The 21,650-nt window shown below is 33.8% G+C and overlaps 2 protein-coding genes across 2 annotated transcripts; both read left to right on the top strand.

Moving 5' to 3' along the window:
• Positions 1–3,169: 3,169 nt before the first annotated feature.
• LOC131614570 (NAC transcription factor 47-like) lies at positions 3,170–4,046 on the top strand. Its single transcript, XM_058886138.1, has 3 exons — positions 3,170–3,365; positions 3,560–3,822; positions 3,936–4,046. The coding sequence occupies exons 1-3, from the start codon at positions 3,170–3,172 to the stop codon at positions 4,044–4,046; spliced, it is 570 nt and encodes a 189-aa protein (XP_058742121.1).
• Positions 4,047–14,680: 10,634 nt separating this feature from the next.
• LOC131614569 (NAC transcription factor 47-like) lies at positions 14,681–15,467 on the top strand. The gene is made up of 3 exons (XM_058886137.1): positions 14,681–14,876; positions 14,981–15,243; positions 15,357–15,467. Exons 1-3 carry the CDS (start codon positions 14,681–14,683, stop codon positions 15,465–15,467), a joined length of 570 nt encoding a protein of 189 aa, XP_058742120.1.
• Positions 15,468–21,650: the final 6,183 nt, after the last annotated feature.

Raw genomic sequence — 21,650 nt, 5'->3', positions numbered from 1 at the left:
GCAATGTTTCTTGGCAATGTATCTTCTTTTGTATCATTCGACTATGTATCTTTTGGGATTATGTATTAGTACCTCATATGTGTATTTTGGCCATGATACTTTCGGCATTTGTACTTGTACTATACTTATCTATTTTCTATTGCTTATGTATGACTTTCATGTACCAATTAATGCGATATACGTATTATCCTAGGCAATGATATGTATGGGGCGTTACAAATTTTATTCGATATTATTGAAGGACTCCATTATGATAGTTGTGATACTTGTTACAATTTTGGAGCTTCATAAGATGAATATCAAGTTAGTATTTTTTAATGGCGACATTAAGATATACAATACGGTGCAACGGGAGAATATATTGTGTCAATAGATACAAAGTTTATGGTTTGTGAACAAATAAAATCCATTTATGAGTTAATAAGATTGTCTCATTAGTGATACCACAATATTTAATAAAGTAATTGTCTCATTTGGTTTTGAGATGTATATTATGAAAGATTATTGGGTTTTACAAGTTCAGTGGGAGTAAGTTTATGTCCCTAATTAAATGTGTCGCTTTTATTTTATTTAGTCAGCAATGATATATGGTTGTTGTGCAAAACCAAGAAATCTCTAACAAAAATTTAGCGATGAAAGTTCTTAAGCATATTAGTTTTGTATTATGTATTTAGATACTTAGAGATTATTCTCAAGGTATCATCTGGTTATCACAAAAGATTTATATATATCAATAAAATGTTGGAACAAGGTTGGTTCGTCAACTAATCCTTGATGTTTTGATGATAACAAGTACATTTGTATGAAAAACAATTTTGTTCTCTAATGGTTGTTCAGTGTGGAGATCTAAAAGAAAATAATTTTGACTCAAAAGAAGTCAAATTAATATGCACCAGAAGCTGAAGCCATGCACATGTTGAATCTGGAGACCAACAAACTCTCAAGACTAGTAAAGTCTGAATATTGGCGTCATCAAAAGCAAACAATAGTCAGATGTAAAAGAGATTGACTTTGAACTCTGAACAAGCTTCATCATTATTATTAGAAGCCTTTGATTCAAACGAATAACGTCAGAAAGAAGATATTAAAGAAGCAACAAATCAAATTCAGAATCTGAATTATCAAGTCAAAAATCTTATAAGAAGGTGAATCTTTGTAACTTTTATTATTGGAATATTCTACCTCTTGAGTGTTTTGAGAGGTAGGAGCTTTCCGTTTTGTTTCGGGGTGGAGCATCCCTTTTGCTCCATTTAATTCCATTGCTTATTTAAAAAAATAAAAAAAAGTCAATAATCTAACCATTTATTTTTAAAGTCATTACTTTAAAATATTCACATACTCACTCTTTTAATTTTATTCTCAAGTTCTCTTAACTCTTAAAAATATTCCTTTCAACATAAATTATAAATTTTTATTTCTTTCTCTTGCTATTAATTTTCTTCGAGTTCAACAACAATTATTTTTTATCTACTAGTACATTCACTCACAACTTGTATTTAAAATATAACTTTTCTTTAATAAATTTTATTTTTAGCTTCTATTTCTCTTCAACATTTATAATTATATAGATAAAATACCTTTAGTTTATTGTTTTTTTAAAAAAAGTATTAGATATTTGAATAAATTTCGTTAGAAAAATAAACCAAGCAAAGTCGAATAAGATTAAAAAAATTTAAATATTGATTGATTGCAATATTTTACTTAAACCTATATTATGTAGATGATTTTAATTATCTATTAAAATGATTAGTAATTAAGTTGTTTTCTTTAACTAGTGGTATTGGCTTCTTTTTTTCTTGAGTAAATGTATTGTTAGTAATTAAGTTGTTCACTTGTACACTATTTTTTTCTCGTTACATCGTGATAATATATTTAATATTTTAATAATTTTAAATTAATTGAATTTTTTCTAACTGTTTCCTTATATTGAATTTTTTTAACAATATAATATATTTAATATTTTAATAATATAATTCTTGCTCAACTGTTTCCTTATTTTTACTTTGCTTTTTACTCAAGATGTTAATTCTCTTAGATATGAATATAATAATTATTTTAAAATAAAAACAAGGGAATGGAAAAAAAATATATTTAATTTATACATTAATCATGATTTAAAATCTTTAAAAAAGTTCCGCTCAAAATCAAGGCTTTCGGGTGGAGACTTTTTCGCGATAGACTTCCGGTGAAAGATTTGTTGAAGAACCGAGGTATTTCTATTCCTTTGGATGATTTAAAGTGCTCGTTTTGTGATAATTCATTGGAGTCTAGTTCCCATTTATTTTTTAGTTGTTTGGTGGTGAAAAATATTTGGAGTGAGATAGCTAATTGGGTTGGTAAAGGGGATAGAGTAGATGTCGAGTGTTTGTCGAATTTTATGGATTGGCACTTGTTTTTTAGAAGTAAAAAAGTTAAAGTTAGGAAGTTAGGTTTGGTTTGGCTTGCCACCACTTGGATTATTTGGTTGGTGAGGAATGGTGTTTGTTTTCGGAAGGAAGAATGGAATGTGAATAATACCGTGTGGAATATTAAGCATTTGGTTTGGAGGTGGTCTTTTTGCGGGAAAATTACTCGTCCCAATTATTCTCTCTACGAGTTTTGCAAGGATCTTTGCATTTTTTGTCGTAGTTGTAATTGGTTTGTAATTTTCTTTTTGTCGGGTAATCCCCGTTCTCTTCGTGTAATTGGGTTGGAGAACCCTTAGTTCTCCGTTTGATCAATATATCTCGCTTACACAAAAAAAAATCTTTAAAAAAGTTTGTAAAACAATTTTTGAATATAATAATATAAATTTTCTATATGCTTGAATTTTTTCCTATAATACACAATGCAATGGAAATAAATATGCTTATGGTAAATATTTAAATAAATGAATTTTTTATTTTATAATTAAACTCTATACAATTTATAATATATTTCTGTAAACTAGGTAAAAAATAAAATAAAGAAGAAAACAAATATAGTCAATTAGAATTTAAAAATTCTTTACATATTAGTATTAGAGTTATGATTTTCCCTTTTCTGTTGCATTTGCAATATTGAAGGCACTACATGCCTTCTTCTACCTATAAATTTTAGTCCTAGAAAGAAGCTTTTGCTTCACACATATTCACATCCAAATAGTTCTTTCTTCTCTTAAATCTAAGAATAACACTTTTTGGTGATATCCATGGCTATGAACAGATATGTTGATTATGATTCAATAGATTGCGTTTCTCAATTGCCTGTTGGATACAGGTTTGATCCCACAGATGATGATCTCATAAGCTTTTATCTGAGAAAGAAGATCTCCAAGCAACCTCTTCCACTTCATGGAATTCTTCAGTTTGATGTGTTCCAAACTGAACCATGGATGCTACCATTTGGTAAGTAAAAAAGCACTTTATTTATATTCAATGTTACTTTTTCCCTTGAATATTTTTTATGAACATTGTGTCTTGTTAAAAAAAATAAAATTTTTCTATGATCCATTCGAAATTTTCTAATTGTTCTTTGAGCAACTTAATCAATTTTTTATACTTTTTGTTGTGAATCTTGATAATAAATTTTGTTTTTGCAGATACTAGAAATTCTTTTGCTGATAGGAGGTACTATTTTTTTGATTTGAGGAACGCTAGGTTTGAGAACATGGAAATAAGAGGAGCGGGTAATGGTGAATGGAGAGTTGTAGAAAAAAGAAAAGAAGTTTCTCTCAGAAGAAGCATTTACTTCGTAGGGAGTAAGTTCACTTTTGAGTATTGGAAGATGGAGGGAACACAACTTGTGAAAAGTGAATGGATGATGGAGGAGTTTAGCATCAGTCCAATTCTTCATCCTCACAAGGTAAAAAAAACATTAAATTAATTATAATAATTTATTTTTGTATCTGGAGTTGAAAATCATGCTACTTTTATGCAAAATATAGTGACTGAATTTTTAGCTCAAATTTAATGCAGATGTCGTATTTAGGTGCATATCGAGTCTCTAAGAAGAAAGTTACTACTCCAGCTGGGACTAATTCAATAATGGAGGATGAAAATGAATCAGCCAACACTTCTTATCCATGAACTCATCATGTTTCAATGCATTGAATTTAGAGATTAATAGTTGCCTCAAACCATCATTTTAGTTTAAGGGATTCACTTGTAAGTCCTACAGGCATCATGCATCAGACATCTTTTTATCTTTCTAATTTAAGTTTTTATGAAATTGTGTTTTGTTTATATACTCAATAAGAATTTGAATAATACAAATAAGCAACTTATATTTCAGATTTTTTCTAATCTAATTTATTTGTAATTATAATAATAATTGGTTTTGTCATTTCACAATACTTGGTTTTTCCAACACATGCTAACTCTTTAATGGCCTATGTGTATTTCACCTCGGTTTCCATTAATTTTGCAATACTACTACAAAAATATATATTTTACCTTCCCTTCAATTAGAATCTGCTTTTTATCACTAAGTCGGACCTCACTCTTTACAGACTCATCAAGATCCTTAAATAAAGACCTTGAACTGGACATATGATTAGAGAAACCATTGTCGATATACCAAATTTCATTAGCTGACTTTGAATTGGATGATTAAGCAATAAAATACTTACATTTTGTATCAACATTTTCCGTTAAATTAGCTGACTTGTGAGCAGCTTTCTACTTACTCCAACAATCTTCTTCCTTGTCACCAAAGGATTTCATATGATTCATAATTTTAGGAACCATAGACAAATAAGCTTGAACATATTCTTTCCCCTACATAACTAAAGTCTCAAATTCTCTTATGTTTTTAACTTTTAATCCAGAAGTTTCACATGTACAAATGTGTGAGAGAAGAATCCGAACTCATTTAAGATTATAAATTTATATATTTTGAGATAATGAGACAACTAAAAATCCTATACATGATAGGAAAATTGTCTATTAGAGATGAGATAAATGTTAAGTGAAAAATTGATAACTCAAGTGCTGTAATCGATTACCACGTGGGTGTAACCGGTTACAGCTGGGCAAGATTCACTTCTAAACTAAAAAAACTAAAAGTTCATCATAGACGTAACTAGTTAGTATAACTGGTTTTATTTTGTAATAGTTGTAACCGGTTACCGATATAGTGTAACCGATTACAAGTCAGAGAATTATGTTTTTTTTTTCTCTGTAATATGGCTTATGTAACTTGTGTCCCCTTTTTACTTGCTTTTTGATTTGGGCTTGGAGGGGTGCCTCTTTGAGCTTGCCCCCCAATTTGTTGGTGAACCCCAGTCTGTTAGCATTAGGCATTTGTTTGTCTTTTCTTTGTTTTATTTTATTTTCTAAATTGTTTTTTTGATTTACTTTTTTGTTTGATTTTATTTAATTAAAATTAATTTAATTGAGTGATTGCTAGCTTAGTTTTTAAAATTAATAAATCATCCTCAAACAAAACAAGTAAGTATAATTAATATTCAAAATGAATTATTTTCAATTAATATTTATTCCTTTTTTTATTCCACTAAATAACTTTCACATAAATCTTTTTCCTTTTAATCAAATGACGTAGAAAGTAAAATAAAAATAGTCTTTCTCTTAGAAATAGTTCATTCTTCAAAATAAGACAATTTTCAAAATAAGAAAGTATGGATCTTTTACTCAAGGACAATTTCAAAAGTCTTGTTGTTTGCGAATACTTTTCCATGTATGTTTGAACCCATTGTCATTTTATGTTTTTTTACCTTTTTATATTGTTAATAAGATGAAATATAAGCGCAATAAAATCAATCTTAATAAATTTCAAAACGCTTGATCAACATCAAGTTGTTTTTTCAAATTCATTCAAATCAATTCTGACAAACGTCAATCAAATGCTTGATCAACAACAAACTCTTTTCAAAATCGTTTCACGCTAATCATTTTTAATCAATGCGAATAAAACCCTTGGCCAACACCAAATTTCTTTTCCCATGTCATCGAATCGCTTTTGAATCTTTTTTCACAATAAAAACTAATGGAAAAGGGCCAGTTCGACGTAATATCCATCCTAGTTTTTAATACTCGACGAAAGGATGGCAAGTTCGACAAGAAGAAGGGTAAAAGCCAGTCGAAGTCTTACAGCGGCGAAGCATCTGGCATTCGATGCTATCATTGCAAGAAGGAGGGTCACACAAGAAAGGTGTGCCCTGAACGCATGAAAGATCATGGAGGTAAGGATAATGGCAATGCATCCATTGTTCAAGATAATTTTGAATCATCTGATGTCCTTGTGGTTTCGAGCAGTGACTCCAGGAAGGAGTGGATTATGGATTCAGGTTGCACTTGGCACATGACTCCAAACAAAGACTTGTTCGAGGAATTATGTGATCAAGATGGTGGATCAGTACTGCTGGGAAACAACAAAGCTTGCAAGATTGCAGGTGTTGGATGTGTGAGATTCAAGCTCCAAGATGAGTCAATAAGGTTGTTGACTGAAGTCAGGTATGTTCCTAATTTGAAGAGAAATTTGCTTTCTCTTGGTGAATTCGACAAGAAAGGATATGTTTTCCAAGGAGAGAAAAGTATTCTAAGAGTCATGAAGGGGTCGAAGGAAGTTTTGAGAGGCGTGAAGAAACAAGGCTTGTATACCCTTGAGGCTGAAGTTGTAAGTGGTTCGATAAATGTTGCATCCACGAAACCATTTTCGAAGACAGAAATCTGGCACATGAGATTGGGCCATGCCAATGAAAGGGGTCTGGTCGAATTAGGGAAACAAAATCTGCTTGGTGGAGATAAAGTCGAAAAGCTGAAGTTTTGTGAACCCTGTGTACTTGGAAAATATTGTAGAGTAAAGTTCAACAAAGGCAAACAAAGAACATGTGGATCCCTTGATTACATCCATGTTGATCTTTGGGGGCCTGCAAGGTGTCCATCACATTCAGGAACAAGATATTTTCTATCCATAGTTGATGATTATTCTAGGAAGTTATGGGTATTCATCCAGAAGACTAAGGATGAAACTTTTGAGAATTTCAGAAGTTGGAAGACTCTGGTAGAAAATCAGTCTGGCTAGAAGGTCATGAGGTTGAGAATCGATAATGACCTTGAATTTTGCAATGAGGCATTCGACACTTTTGTTGCTACCTCTAGTATTACAAGGCATAAAACTATTGCAGGTACTCCACAACAAAATGGTTTATTTGAAAGGTGTAATCGAACTCTTTTGGAGAGATTCAGGTGCGTGTTGACTAGTACTGGATTAAAGAAGGTGTTTTGGGATGAGGCTGTTTCAACAACAACATATCTGATAAACAGATGTCCTTCGACAGTGTTAGGTATGAAGACACCTGATGAAGTTTGGTCGGGACATCCACCAGATCTCGACAAACTGAGAGTATCCAATGTCCGTGCGAATACACGGGTATTGATATGTTACTGATATGAAGCTAATGATATTTATTATATCTTTGAAATAAATGTGTCTAACACACCAATACCCGTATGACTGCATGGGTAATAAAACTGGAATCCGTGTGAATCCATATACAAGTAAGCAATGTCGTATTTATCGAGGTTAAATTATAGCTAAATAGGGTCTCATAAAATATTTTTCAGTTAAATTGTTATTAAATAGGGTCTCTATTTATTTTTCCATAGTTAAACTATAACTAACCAACAAAGGATCTCTAAAAATTTGAGACGACCTTGCAAGTAAGACACCAGTACTCGTGCGAACGCGGGTAATTATACCAAAATCTGTGCGAACGCACAAGTTATTATATTTTTTTTGTATAATTAAAGAAAATATAAGTAAAAATTGTGTTAGTTGTACTACTAAGTTTTCTTTATTTTGTTTATATTTTAAACCATAGTCTAAAATTTATAAATAAAATATTAGAGTTAACTCTTTTGGATCATTGTCTTTTTGGACTTTTATGTAAAATTACTTTTTTTTTTTTGATAAACAACTTTGTATTAAAGAGCACAAGGGGTGCCAACCCAAATACAAAAGAAAACACACAACAAGCCAAGATGAATCTACCTAAAAACCCACCAAAGAGGACGGGTTAGCTAACCAAGTGCCCCGATCACACTCGAGACCTTTGTTGGCTATAAACGAAAACCATTCACACCCCATGGATTTAATACAATTCACCACCCCGACACATCCCACTCTTTGTTGGAGAAGATCAACTCGTTCCTAGCTCTCCAAATATTCCACGAGATCAGCAGCTAGAAAAAGGAAACAAAAGGTGCACGGACACACACTTCCAGAAAGCCAGCAAAAAGATCAATAATATCCAGCTCCATGTTCCCTACCCCAATGTCCATCTCTTCTCTTAAAAGCCAATGCAACACCAACTTCCAAACATTACCGGATTCAGCGCACAAAAGGAACAAATGTTCTTTAGATTCCGTAACACTGTTGCATAACGGACAGACCAACTGCTCTCTTCCAAGAAGAACCCCTATTCGCCATAACTCCTCTCTAGTAGGAATGCTATTAAGAATAAACCGCCATCTGAAACAATTTATTCTTTCAGGAACCTTAGCCCTCCAAACACTATGAATAGCCTGCACCTTAACTTCCCCCAAGCAAATGACATCACTCAACGTTGAATACAACCGTTTATACGCGTCTTTGACCAAAAAACCTCGTTACCGCTGCCCCAAACCACTGAACCCTCATCATTGCGCGATACATCGTCTAAGAACCAAAACTGATCATTTCTTTTGCTCCTGCAAACAGCCCCAATGTCTCGCCACCATAAAGAAGATTTTTGCATTCTATAACTCGAAATGTCGTCATGAATACGCTGCTTGTTACTGCCGTATCTGAAGGACAAAATATCAGACCAAACACACTACCTATCCACCAAACACCGCTAGCCCCACTTGCTAATCAAAGCCAAATTGAACAATTCAACATTCTTTACACCCAAGCCTCCATCCTCCTTAGACAACCAAACCTTGCCCCAACTAACCCACGCCATCCTCCTTTTGTCGTCCTTCGGTTTACCCCAAAAAAACGATCGTTGAATTCTAGTAATTTCCTCCCACACCACCCTAGGAGCCTTGAAGAAAGATAACCAGAAAATTGGTATATTGTTGAGGACCGAGTTTAAAAGAGTTCCCTTGCCACCAAGAGATAAATGCCTTCCCTGCCAAGAGTTCAATCTATTTTTCAGGTTGTTGAAAACTAGCCTCCACGTATCCTTCCTATGATGATTGGCTCCCACCGGTAAACCCAAGAACTTGAACGACAAGCTTCCAATTGAGCACGAAAGGAAATTGGCAGATGCCCTAAGTGCTTCGTTCCCCACATTGATGCCAAACAGCCTAGTTTTGTTGAAGTTAACACTCAGCCCAGAAACACGTTTGAAGCCTCTTAAAACTGCTTTGATGCACCGCAGATTTTCAGCCTTTCCATCGCACAACAATACCGTATCATCCGCGAATTGCAAAAGGTCAACTTGGATCTGTTGATTAAACTGGAACCCATGGTACCCCCCAACCTCTCTAGCATTCCTCATCAAGCCTATTAAACCCTCGGCAGCAATAAGGAAAATAAACGGGGATAATGGATCCCCCTGCCGAAGACCACGAGAAGCAACAAATTCCGCCGTAGGAGAGGCATTCACAAGAACAGAGATATTACTAGAGAACACCATTGCTTCCATCCAACCACACTATTTGTTCCGAAAACCCATCCGTCTGAACATGTATTTAAGGTAATTCCACGAGACACTATCGTAAGCTTCTTTATAATCAATCTTCAAAATCATACAAACTCTTCTATTCCTCCTTGCGAAGTCCACAGTCTCGTTTAACACCACCACTCCGTCCATCATTTGCCTTCCTTCAATAAAAGTCGTTTGATTAGAAGAAATCAGCTTTCCCATCACCTTCTTCAACCTTTCAACCAATAATTTTGACAGCAAACGATATAAACAACCTATGAGACAAATGGGCCTGAATTCATCCATTCTTTGGGGGTTGTTTACTTATGGAATCAGGGCCAGGAACGAGGCCGTAATTGCCTTGGGTAATTTGCCTCTTCTATGGAAGTCATGGACGAAATTAACAACCTCATTGCTTAAGAAACTCCGACAAGATTTCAGAAACCCCAACGGAAAGCCATCGGGACCTGGACTTTTCTCACAGTCCCCGAGCCACACAACTTCCTTAATCTCCTCGGTTGAAAAAGGAGCCTCTAAGTATGCACAATCCTTGTCAGATAAACTGTTGAAGGAAACGCCATCGAGCTCCAGACGAACATCATCACACTCCACAAATTTATTAGCAAAATGATTAAGGATCTCATTTCTAATCTCGTCCACGTCTGACAGAATACCACCAATAGAATTGAGCCCAACAATATTGTTTCGCCTCCATCTACCTTTCATTACCCTGTGAAAATACTTGGAGTTCACATCACCTTCCGATACCCATTTGCATCTCGACTTATGCCTTAAGATACTCTCTTTGTAATTTACAGCTTCCCACATAGCTTTAGAAGCCACACCCCTTACTTCACAAACATCAACAGCAACACCCCTCTCCAAGTCAGCCACCACTGCATCCAACTTGTTCAGGTTGCAAATAGCCTTGTTGACATCAAGATCTAAGATGCCAAAGACCTCCCTGTTCCAACTCCTAATCATGTTCTTCAGCTTAGAAAACTTCTCTTTCAATATAAAACCAGGTCTGCCTCGAATGTTGGACAAAGATTTCCAACTATCCTCCAAGAACGGTTTAAATCCTTCATGATTGAGCCAGCACTTGAACAACTTGAAAGGCTTGGGACCCCAGTTCTTTACCATCCCATTAATCCATATAGGACAGTGATCGGAAACACTTCTCTCACCCACCACCTGCCTGTCCCAACCCCAAAGCTCCAAAAGCCCCTCAGAAACCAAGAACCTATCGAGCCTGCTACAAGCATCACCAGCCAAATTGAACCACGTGAAACGATTGGCAATAACCGGGAGATCAATAAGCTCCATGGAGGAGATGAACTCATTGAACCCCTGAATTTGTCCAACGTTAGATTGAGTGCCGATGCCAATACGTTCCCTTCTATTACTCACAGCGTTGAAATCACCCCTGATACACCAATCACCATCCCGAAAACTATTGCGCTTCTCCCTCAAAACCCTCCAAATCTCCTTCTTCTTGTCCAGAGTACAAGGAGCATAGACGTTAACGACATACACGCGCTTCCCCTGCGAAGACACCGCAATCCCCAAAAGACCATCACCAGAAAAACTGAAAAGCACATCAAACAACCCCTCCTTCCACATCGTGATAATCCCACCAGATCTTCCCACAGCCCATTTAGCACTCCACCCCAATTCCTTCTCCCCCCACAAGGACCGAACGTTCACAGAATCAAAGCTACATAATTTTGACTCTTGAATGAGACAAATGTCAACCTGCACAGAGCGAATAAGATCACGAAGACTCCTTCTCTTGACTACACTTCCACACCCCCTCAGATTGTAAGATAGAACAATCATTGAGCCACCATATTGTTAGGAGCATCCTTCAAAATTCTGACTCTATGAGCTGCCTCTTCCAAATTCCTGATTGCTTCAATCTGATGTGATACCGACCCACCTCCCGAGATACCAAGAGCTTGAGCTTTGTTCCACACCACTGCCGCCACATCCAAATTGGGGCTCCCCTTCAATCTTCTGTTACATCTAGCCACATCTGAATCAGACGCGAAAACTCCAGAACATGCCATTTCGCTAACAAAGGACTTCTCCATTTCCCCCTGACTCTTCTGCTTAACGGCAATTTTAGGATTGGGACTGAACGAAGAAATGGAATCCCTAGATTCCTCATCACGAAAGGAATCTTCAAATTCACCTTGGGCCTCCCTATCATGAAAACTGGAAATGAAATCTGTGACCCCCAATGGGCTATGGCCTTCATCCACCATTCGGCCCACATTCTAGCCCAAAACCTTTTCTTCAAACCCCATTAAATTGGTTGCCAGCTATCCATTAAACAAAGAAGATTTTTTTTGCCGTATAAGACAAAACATTGAGGTCAACACATTTCTGCCCCTTGTGCCCTTTGTTTAAAAGCATATATGCGCGTGTCTCAAGGGCAGCAGACGATCCGTCACCATCACAACCTTTATCCTCTAAAATATCACCTTTTTCATGCACAGTACCCAGCACCCTATCATCCCCTGACACCACTGCCTCCGCCGGCTCCGAGGTTGACTTGCATGAAAGAGTACCTCCAAAATTTGACACGTTATTATCAAACATACCATCCACTTTTCCCCTCCTCAAAAAGCTCATTGACTTCATCCTCACTCTAATCGAGGGAGTCATCGGACCCGCTCACAGAACCAACGTCTGCCACCGGTTCCGCTTCATATCTAAACTCCTCAATCATGCTGATGGCAAACAGAATGCCTTTGATTGAAACCTCCACCGTTTGGTTCAGCTGACTTAAACTATCTGTTTTGACACAAAAACGAGCAGCCTCCAGAGTTTTCATGTTCATGGTATTAGCATCCATGGAAACATAATCACCCACCTCCTAGGACACAAACCTGAAAAACTTCTCCCCCCAAACGTGACAAGGTATGCCATAGAAACGTATCCAAGCCACCCGTTTAGAATCAACATCTCCTGGTTCCCAACGCTTGAGACAATGGAACCACTCTTTAAAGGGCATCTCTCCCTCCTTCATCAAATCCTCTAAAGCCCCATTTTCCTTTTCTAACAATAAGCATTTCTCTGCTCCCAAAGGGATCACACTAATAAGAAAACACCTTTCTCTTTGCATCACATTAACAAGGTCAACAATTTTCCATTCCTCCTTCAGCACTCCCACCATAGCCTTTGCCAACATAGCTGAACGATCCTCGCATACCTCATCAAAGACCAACTTGCTCAACGAATTACTCCCGCCACCACAAACCGATAATTTCGAGTCCAGCACTTCCCTCATCGCAGCTTGGACGTAGGATTTGTCGTCACCTTTGATAACAACAAATTTGAGTCTTTTGACAATCTTTCGGTCCTCCATCCTCGAACGCCCTCCACCCACACACCCAAACAAAGATTTTCTACCCAGCTTCTTTCTCAAATCCTGCTCCACCAACCTTCCAGGATCGACACGCCCACCTCTATTAAACTTTGGGATGTTAGCCCTAATCTTCTTCTCTTCAATGAAAATGCTATCCAATTTGATAGCCAAGAGCCTCTCATCTTCCACGTCGAAAAAAAGTTCAAAACCATAACGATTCCCTCTGATATCCTTTTTCCGCAGAATCACCACCTCATCAATATCCCCGTATTTTGCAAACACCTTATACAGGTCCTTGGCCATGAAACTCTCTGGGAAAGACGAAACAAAAAACGAAGAAATGCGCCTCTTACCGTTGACACCCCTCCTCTCACCGGCATTGTCCCACGGCTTAGACCTTTTACTTCTTTTGGTAACCAACGACCACCCACCTTCATCATTTGCTTTGTCTGCATGTACCCGAACCCCACCTCTCTCTTCTCTCCTCTCTCCTCTCTCATCTCTCAACTTAGATCCTCTCTCAATGATTTAGAATCCATGGTACTTAAATTGAAGATTTTTTTCTATTGATTTTCAACTAATTATATATTTGTCTAATTTATTAAACTTTATTTTACTTTTTTTTTTTAATTATTGTTTTTACAAAGTATGTGCTTAAAAATTTATCTTAACAATAGTTATTTTTAATAACTTATATAATTATCTTTCAGTCTATTTTTAATTTTTTTTAATAATATTTTGATTATTTTTTTTAATTTGTTTAAATTCTCATAACAATCTGGTGACAATTCTGCGGTCCACAGTACCCGTGCGGACGCACAAGTATCCCGCTAGTTAACAGATAATAAATTAACAATAACTAGGTAATTAATTATAAAAAATTTGTAATAGATTTTATATTTTAATAATATAAATTAATTTATTCTTTGTAAAAAGAAATCTTTAATTCATTCTAGCTAAAATCTTACCTTATTTTTTTTCTTTTTTCTCAAGTTGCTGATTACCTTAAATACTAATATAATATTATTTTAATTTAAAAGATAAGTAAATAGGAAAAAGTTCATAATAAAATTTTATTCTAAACAAAATTTAAATACTACTATAATAGTGATTTTAAATGTTAGAATAAATAGGAAAAAGTATTGATAAAATTTTATATTAATCAAGTATTTAATATCCATAGAAAAGTTTTAAAAAAGCATGTTTTGAAAATTATAATTTAAAATCTTATACATGCAATTTTTGATATAAATCATAATGTAATGAAGAATAATATTTTTATGATGAATATATTAATAGATTAGTTTTTTTATTTCCGAATTTAACTTTATTATTTATAATATATTTCTATAGACTAGTCAAAAATTGAATTTTGAACATATATTAGATATAATGATTCACCGTACTTGTCCTATAAAATTGCATGCCCTTCTTAGGAAAATAATAAAATAAAGAAAAAAACTTAAGTCAATTAGAATTTCAAACTTCTTTACATATTAGTATTATAGTTATGATTCTTCCTTTTCAGTTTCAATTTCACCATTATCTCTCTCTTGCATTCAACATAATATGGAAGACACTATATTTCTTCTTCTACCTATAAATTTAAGTCCTAAGAAGATGCTTTTGCTTCACAAAGACTCATATCCAAAGAGTTACTCACAACAAGCTAAGAATTAGACTTTTTGGAGATATCCATGGCTGTGAACGGATATGTTGATTATGATTCGATAGATTGTGCTTCTCAATTTCCTGTTGGATACAGGTTCGATCCAACAGATGATGATCTCATAAGCTTTTATCTGAGGAAGAAGATCTATAAGCAACCTCTTCCACGTCATGGAATTCTTCAGTTTGATGTGTTCCAAACTGAACCATGGATGCTGCCATTTGGTGAGTAAAAAAGCATTTTATTTATATTTTATGTTCTTTGAGCAATTAAATCAACTTTTTATGACTTTTATTGTGAATCTTGATAACGAACTTTGTTTTTGCAGATACTAGAAACTCTTTCAGTGATAGGAGGTACTATTTCTTTGATTTGAGGAACTATAGGTTTGAAAACACGGAAATAAGAAGAGCTGGTAATGGTGAATGGAGAGTGATAGAAAAACGAAAAGAAGTTTCTCTCAGAAGAAGCATTTACTTCATAGGGAGTAAGTTCACTTTTGAGTATTGGAAGATGGAGGGAACACAACTTGTGAAAAGTAAATGGATGATGGAGGAGTTTCGCATCAGTCCAATTCTTCATCCTCACAGGGTAAAAAAAACATTAAATTAATTATAATAATTTATTTTTGTATCTGGAGTTGAAAATCATGCTACTTTTATGCAAAATATAGTGACTGAATTTTTAGCTCAAATTTAATGCAGATGTCGTATTTAGGTGCATATCGAGTCTCTAAGAAGAAAGTTACTACTCGAGTTGTGACTAATTCAATAATGGAGGATGAAAATGAATCAGCCAACACTTCTTCTCCATGAACTCATCATGTTTCAATGCATTAAATTTAGATATTAATAGTTGCCTCAGACCATCATTTTAGTTTAAGGAATTCATTTGTAATTGTCCTACAGGCATCAGACATCTTTTTATGTTTCTAATTTTAGTTTTTATGAAATTGTGTTTTGTTTATGTACTCAATAAGAATTTGAATAATACAAATAAGCAATTATATTTCAGATTTTGCTAATCTGATTTATTTGTAATCATAATAATTGGTTTTGTCATTTCACAATACTTGGTTTAGTCAACACATGCTAACTCTTTAATGGCCTATGGATATTTCACCTCGGCTTCCATTAATTTTGCAGTATTACTACAAAAATATATATTTTATCTTTGGCGCGAAGTTACACATGCGAGAAACAAATGGTGTCATGAAAATTAATCTTTACCCACTTGGAGATAGTTTTTTTTTAAAGGCAAGAGAATAGTAATATATTAATAAGATGGAGAACTAAGGGTTCTCCAACCTATTTACAAAAGGGCCACAAAACCAAAACCCCACAAAAAAAAAATTACAAACCAATTAAGATTATGAGAGAAATAGTATGGGATCTCTACTAAACTCATAAAAAGAATAATTGGCATGGGTAATTTTCCCACAAAAAGACCACTTCCACACTAAAGTCTTAATATTCCAAACTATATCGTTGAAATTCCATTCCTCCTCCCAAAAGCAAACACCATTCCTAACACCCCATAAAGACCAATTAGTCGCAAGCCACACAACATCTAGTTTGTTTTCCTTCACCTTATGAGATCGAAAAAAATGGTGTCAATCCATAAAGTTAGAAAGACACTCTTCTTCCTTTCCACCCACTTTACCCAACCAAAGAGCTATTTCATTCCAAATCTCTTTAACCACTTTACAACCAAAAAAGAAATGCTTTCTATTTTCAACCTCAATATCACACAAAGTACAACAAGAATTTTCAAAAGATAAAGGGATGCCTCTACGAACCAAAGACTCTTTAGTTGGAAGCCTATCAAGGAGAAGCCTCCATCCAAAGGCTTTTATATTGTAAGGGACATCCGCTTTCCACACCAAGCGAAAAGCCTCATCATGCTTGCCATAAGGACCGAAAGGTATTAAACACCTTTCATAAAAATCGTACTAAGATGCCACCGTGAACTCCGCTTCGACATCCCCCTTCCACCACACTTCATCCGACACCAAAGAGTCCTTCGGACCTACGGAGTGCAACAAAGACTCCCGAAGTAACAAATAATTCCTCTCCAAACCCCTTTCCACCAAAAGATTTTCGGGAAGACCGAGGTCACCCCACACCCATTTGCCTTCTATCCATCCTCCCATCGCCCCAACCGCTACCCCTTTAAGGAGGGAAGCCTCATATAAATCCGGATAAGCGGTACTTAATGGAATACCAACCAACCACGCCACCTCCCACTTGGAGATAGTTGAAATGGTTACTAGTTTGATCCCCAACAATAATATTTTAATATTTTTAAAATTAACGCAACATACCTCTCAGTTTCTTTTTTTTTTAAGCAAGTTGTATTAAAAAGGTTTCTATTAAAAACCGAAGTGAAATATATATATATATATATATATATATATATATATATATATTAAAATATAAATTAATTTGTTTACGCATAATATTAAATTACATAGTTTACAAATATCCTTTTTTTTATTATAATACTATGATTTTTATTATTGGAGAACAACAAATTCAGATTTTGACAATCTTGATTCATCATCGCTGTTATTTTTAGAGAATAAGAAATCAACATTTTTTTATAGGCAATTGAATAATGGAAAAAGAAATCGCACTAGGCGTGCAACCCTTACACCAAGTTACAAGTTTTTAAAACAACGAAGCGGTATTTTGTTGCATACCTATTGCTTTTCAAGTGGAATAGTTTTGCATGCATCCAATTTCTGATATAACATAATAAAAGTTAGATACACAATATAAAATTTCAGTTAAAAGATAAGATATTATGTTAGAAAACCAACTTTCGAACACACTTTTTTTCTTTTGAAATAGCAATTCATCCTACAAATCTGTTCCAATTTTTAATTACCAATATTTTCACTGTTTTGGTGGAAAATTATTTCATCATCAATGTTTGAGTTTCATAAGATAGTGTCCAAGTTATATAATGCTGGTGTTCAAGTTCTTATTGGATGTAGTGGGTTTCATGCAGATTGATGTATTGAAAATATATGTCTTGACTCTTGTTGCTTTGTAAATGTTGGGCATAAATTCTTTGTTGGTTACCTGAGTAAATATACCCCTCGGTTCTTTAATTAAACTAAGGGAAAAGGTTATTTCTGTGATTGGTAAAAAATTAAAAGTAACATGTATTGATTCTTTTTTTAATTTTTTTCCAATCACTATAACACCCTAAACTTGAAACACTTAATTTACTGAAAAAAAGGTGTCACATTTTCTCAGCATTAACATTTTCTCAAGTATCAAATTATAGCAGCGGAATTTAGATAATAACAACTCCACTTTAATTGTCTCATAATTAAAAAACAACTTCATTTTAAATCATAACATAATAAGTTCAATAACTCTCAAACCCAAAATAGAAAGGTAACCTATCCCACTGTTACATTATCACAGGGACACAGACACTAAATAAACTAAAAAATGATGAACAATGAAAAAGACCAACTACTTCGTCCTCCAACTCAAGCAGCAACTAAGGCTCCTCTAACTGAGTATCGCAATACAACAGAAAATCCATTTAACAACGATTGGAAAATATATATAATCATGCAGGACAAAGCGTTGTTACGTAGAGTGTTACTGTAAATGCGTTACTTACAATCACGATCCTGGAACCGTTATGTCACAACGGTTAGTTAACTCAACCATGGTGATAGACCTAAAGGTCACAGGTTCTATTGTTTTCCGAATTGGATGTCTCTCATCATTTATTTCCTGCTCTTTTACACATAAAATATGGGTCAATAGTTTTATTCCTTTATTGCATTGATTTCTTCGATTCTAGTTTAATTTGAACAACATCCCTTTGTTAGCTGAGTCTACCTCATTGTCGTCGCTTATCATCATGACTGTTATGATAACTTATCATCATAACAATCAAGATGATAAGAAAGGACAATGAGGTAGACCCAATCAGTAATTAGATTTATTCAAATTAAAATATAAGAGAAGATATCGATGTATTGAAGGATTCAGTTCATTGCATCACAATTTAAATTGTTATCATGAGAGAACAAGGAAGACGAAGAATATATTTATGTATGACGAACAAGATAAATTGGTATCACTTATCTGAAAAACACTCATATAGAATAGAAAAGCTAATGACGAAAAGAAGAGAAAAAAAAGATGTTAGGATAATACTGTCAAAAAGCGAGAGTTTATTCGCTTATATATATATATATATATATATATATATATATATATATATATATATATATATATATATATATATATATATATATATATATATATATATATATATATATATATATATATATCACAACAGTTGTATAAAAAATCAGTAGTGATATCTCTTTTATATATTTTTTTAAATTAAATAAAAAAGAAAATGCGGATCTTAACGTTAAAGTAATAAATAACCATGTTATAGAAATATTCAAACGAATTTAAGATAACCATCATTCTTCACCCTATTAAACCTTATTCCAACAGAAATGTCATCCATGATGCAAAGTTCTAAGACAAGGTCACAAGAAGAATCTCCTTCAACTTGTGTCCATTTCCGGCTAAATGGAAGAGGAAAAAAGATAGAAATTTAAGTGATAGTCAGCAAGTTAGATGTACTGGGAGAAATATTGTTTCACGAGTCAACTATGAAATGATTTAACAAAGTAAATTATCTCGTGAACTCACTCATACTCTCTATATACCTTTAATGTAGGGATGTTTACATTTGCATCACCCATATCAGCTCATGCAACCACACCAAATTTGATCACTATTTTTTTTTTTGTAAGCAAAGATGCTTCATATTTAGTGTATTTTGCAATATATTTCTTGATTTAAAAATTGTCATTGTTTCATCCATCAGACTCAAGTGGTCCTCTTTATTCTTTTATCTTTATTTGAACCTTGCCATTTTCTGCTTATTACATCAATAATAATTAAATGATTCAACAAACCTATGTCTGAGGATTTAATTTTCAAGAAATGCAATCCAACTATTTCTGAATTTTTTTCCAATAAGAAACGTGTATATCTATAATGCTAATGACAGTAGTTTCATGCAAAATATCTTCAGCAAATTGATATTGTTTGTTCTCTTAACCTTGAAAGTGCAAAAGCTAAATCTTCAAGAATATCCATATTCAGTTTAGGGCATACAATCTCAATAGCACTTAATTTTACATTGAAAAACATCCTTCATCAGAATACTTCTATACATCATTACTACAAAGTTTACATCTTACCAGCATGTCAATCAACATGTTCATCAATAATATTAGATTTTAAAGGGAGTATGGCATTTTTGACGATGAAAGAACATTTCAAACTAAAATTTGACTCTCATCCAACAAATTAAGTAAAGATTCAAAGAAAAATTACCAAAATGAAAATCCTCTATGCAACAACCTATTTGTGAGACATGTATAGTTATTAAAGGGAGCTTAAGAAATATTCATCTTGTAAAACCTGCTCTTGTTCTTCTAGAGTATGTTCATCTTATAAATTCTTTAAAAATAGTATATCTATACATAACATCAAACATCCTATGTAGGGTAACTTGTGGGAACCTATTTTAAGTTCTTAAAAATGTTTTGCCCATGGAGTAGAAAGTTTTTAAGTTCCCAAAGTTTAAGTGTCATTAAAATCCATAAAGATTAAGAATATATAACCATACATTCACTAATGTAGATGATGTAACGCTCACTATAGCACACGTTCATGATACATGCTGTTGAAATATTTTATATTTAAATAATATTTATTTATTAATACTTACTATTTGGGCATGTATATTTGTATTAATTATGTTAGTTATTTATCAGAGCTGAGTGGTCAAATAGAGTTAAAATATTAATTAGATGTCAATTTAATAATTAATTGATTAATTAGTTAGATATGACCTAAAATATTAGTGGACGTCATAATGACCTATTTTGAAATAATGAGAACTCTAATGGGACATCATCTTATATATAGACTATGATCACCAATATACCATATGTTTGCAAATAATCTCTTCTATCTATCTGAAGAGAGTTCAAGACATTAGGAGAATCAGTTGAGGAAAAACCATAAGCAAACAGATGCTCGTCATTTGTCTCTCTTTTTTGTGTTTCAGGAAAGTACAAAGATGTCGTGTAATGATTCGTCTATCCATGTATTACTAATATTAATCATTGATAAATTGACATGTCGTAAATTCTAGTTTATATATATATATATATATATATATATATATATATATATATATATATATATATATATATATATATATATATATATATATATATATATATATATATATATATATATATATATATATATATATGGTTTCCACACTAAAGTAAGATTGTAAGCAAGCTATATTGAAACGAGAACTAACGGTTCTCAAACCTGAATACAAAAAGGATCGAGGCAAAGCTAGGACAAAAAGAAGATTACAATCCAGCTGAAATTTTCGATAAATAAAACAAAATTTTAAACTCGTAAAAGTTACAAATTGGATGAGTATTTTTTCCGATGAAAGACCATCTCCAAACCAACACCTTGATGTTTCACACCACATCCAAAACATTTCAAGAGGAGTTGTTAAAAATAATACCATTTCTAAGAAACCAAAGATTCCAACAAATCACTAGCCAAATACAACCTTCCTTGCCACTTTTCACTCCTCTCCCCTTGCAAAAACAGTTCCACCGCAAGAAACTATCCATAAAACTATTGGATTCAAAACCCTCGAAACCAATCCAATCGGCCACCTCTTTCACCACCAAGAAAGAAACATGACAAAGCAGAAGAGAATGACTAAAATGGTTCTACAGTATTTCATAGAGATAGCCTCATCACTCTTAGGGATAAGAGTAACAACAGTGTTGTTGAAAGCTTTATGCAATCTAAATTTCCCAAAAAAAAGTCATTGGTTGCAGGTACCACATCCTTCTTGACAGTTTGCCAACTTGCTTTGAAAAACTTTGCTTCATATCC

This window comes from Vicia villosa, linkage group LG6 (assembly GCF_029867415.1).
Source record: "Vicia villosa cultivar HV-30 ecotype Madison, WI linkage group LG6, Vvil1.0, whole genome shotgun sequence".
NCBI classification, from domain to species: Eukaryota; Viridiplantae; Streptophyta; class Magnoliopsida; order Fabales; family Fabaceae; genus Vicia; species Vicia villosa.
This window is presented reverse-complemented; position numbering and strand designations above follow the sequence as displayed.

Bases quoted from the DNA above. Each gene is read 5' to 3' on its own strand.
- LOC131614570 (XM_058886138.1), top strand. From the start codon at position 3,170: ATGGCTATGAACAGATATGTTGATTATGATTCAATAGATTGCGTTTCT. The intron at 3,366-3,559 runs GTAAGTAAAAAA...TTGTTTTTGCAG, and splicing joins ACCATGGATGCTACCATTTG to ATACTAGAAATTCTTTTGCT. The intron at 3,823-3,935 runs GTAAAAAAAACA...AATTTAATGCAG, and splicing joins CAATTCTTCATCCTCACAAG to ATGTCGTATTTAGGTGCATA.
- LOC131614569 (XM_058886137.1), top strand. From the start codon at position 14,681: ATGGCTGTGAACGGATATGTTGATTATGATTCGATAGATTGTGCTTCT. The intron at 14,877-14,980 runs GTGAGTAAAAAA...TTGTTTTTGCAG, and splicing joins ACCATGGATGCTGCCATTTG to ATACTAGAAACTCTTTCAGT. The intron at 15,244-15,356 runs GTAAAAAAAACA...AATTTAATGCAG, and splicing joins CAATTCTTCATCCTCACAGG to ATGTCGTATTTAGGTGCATA.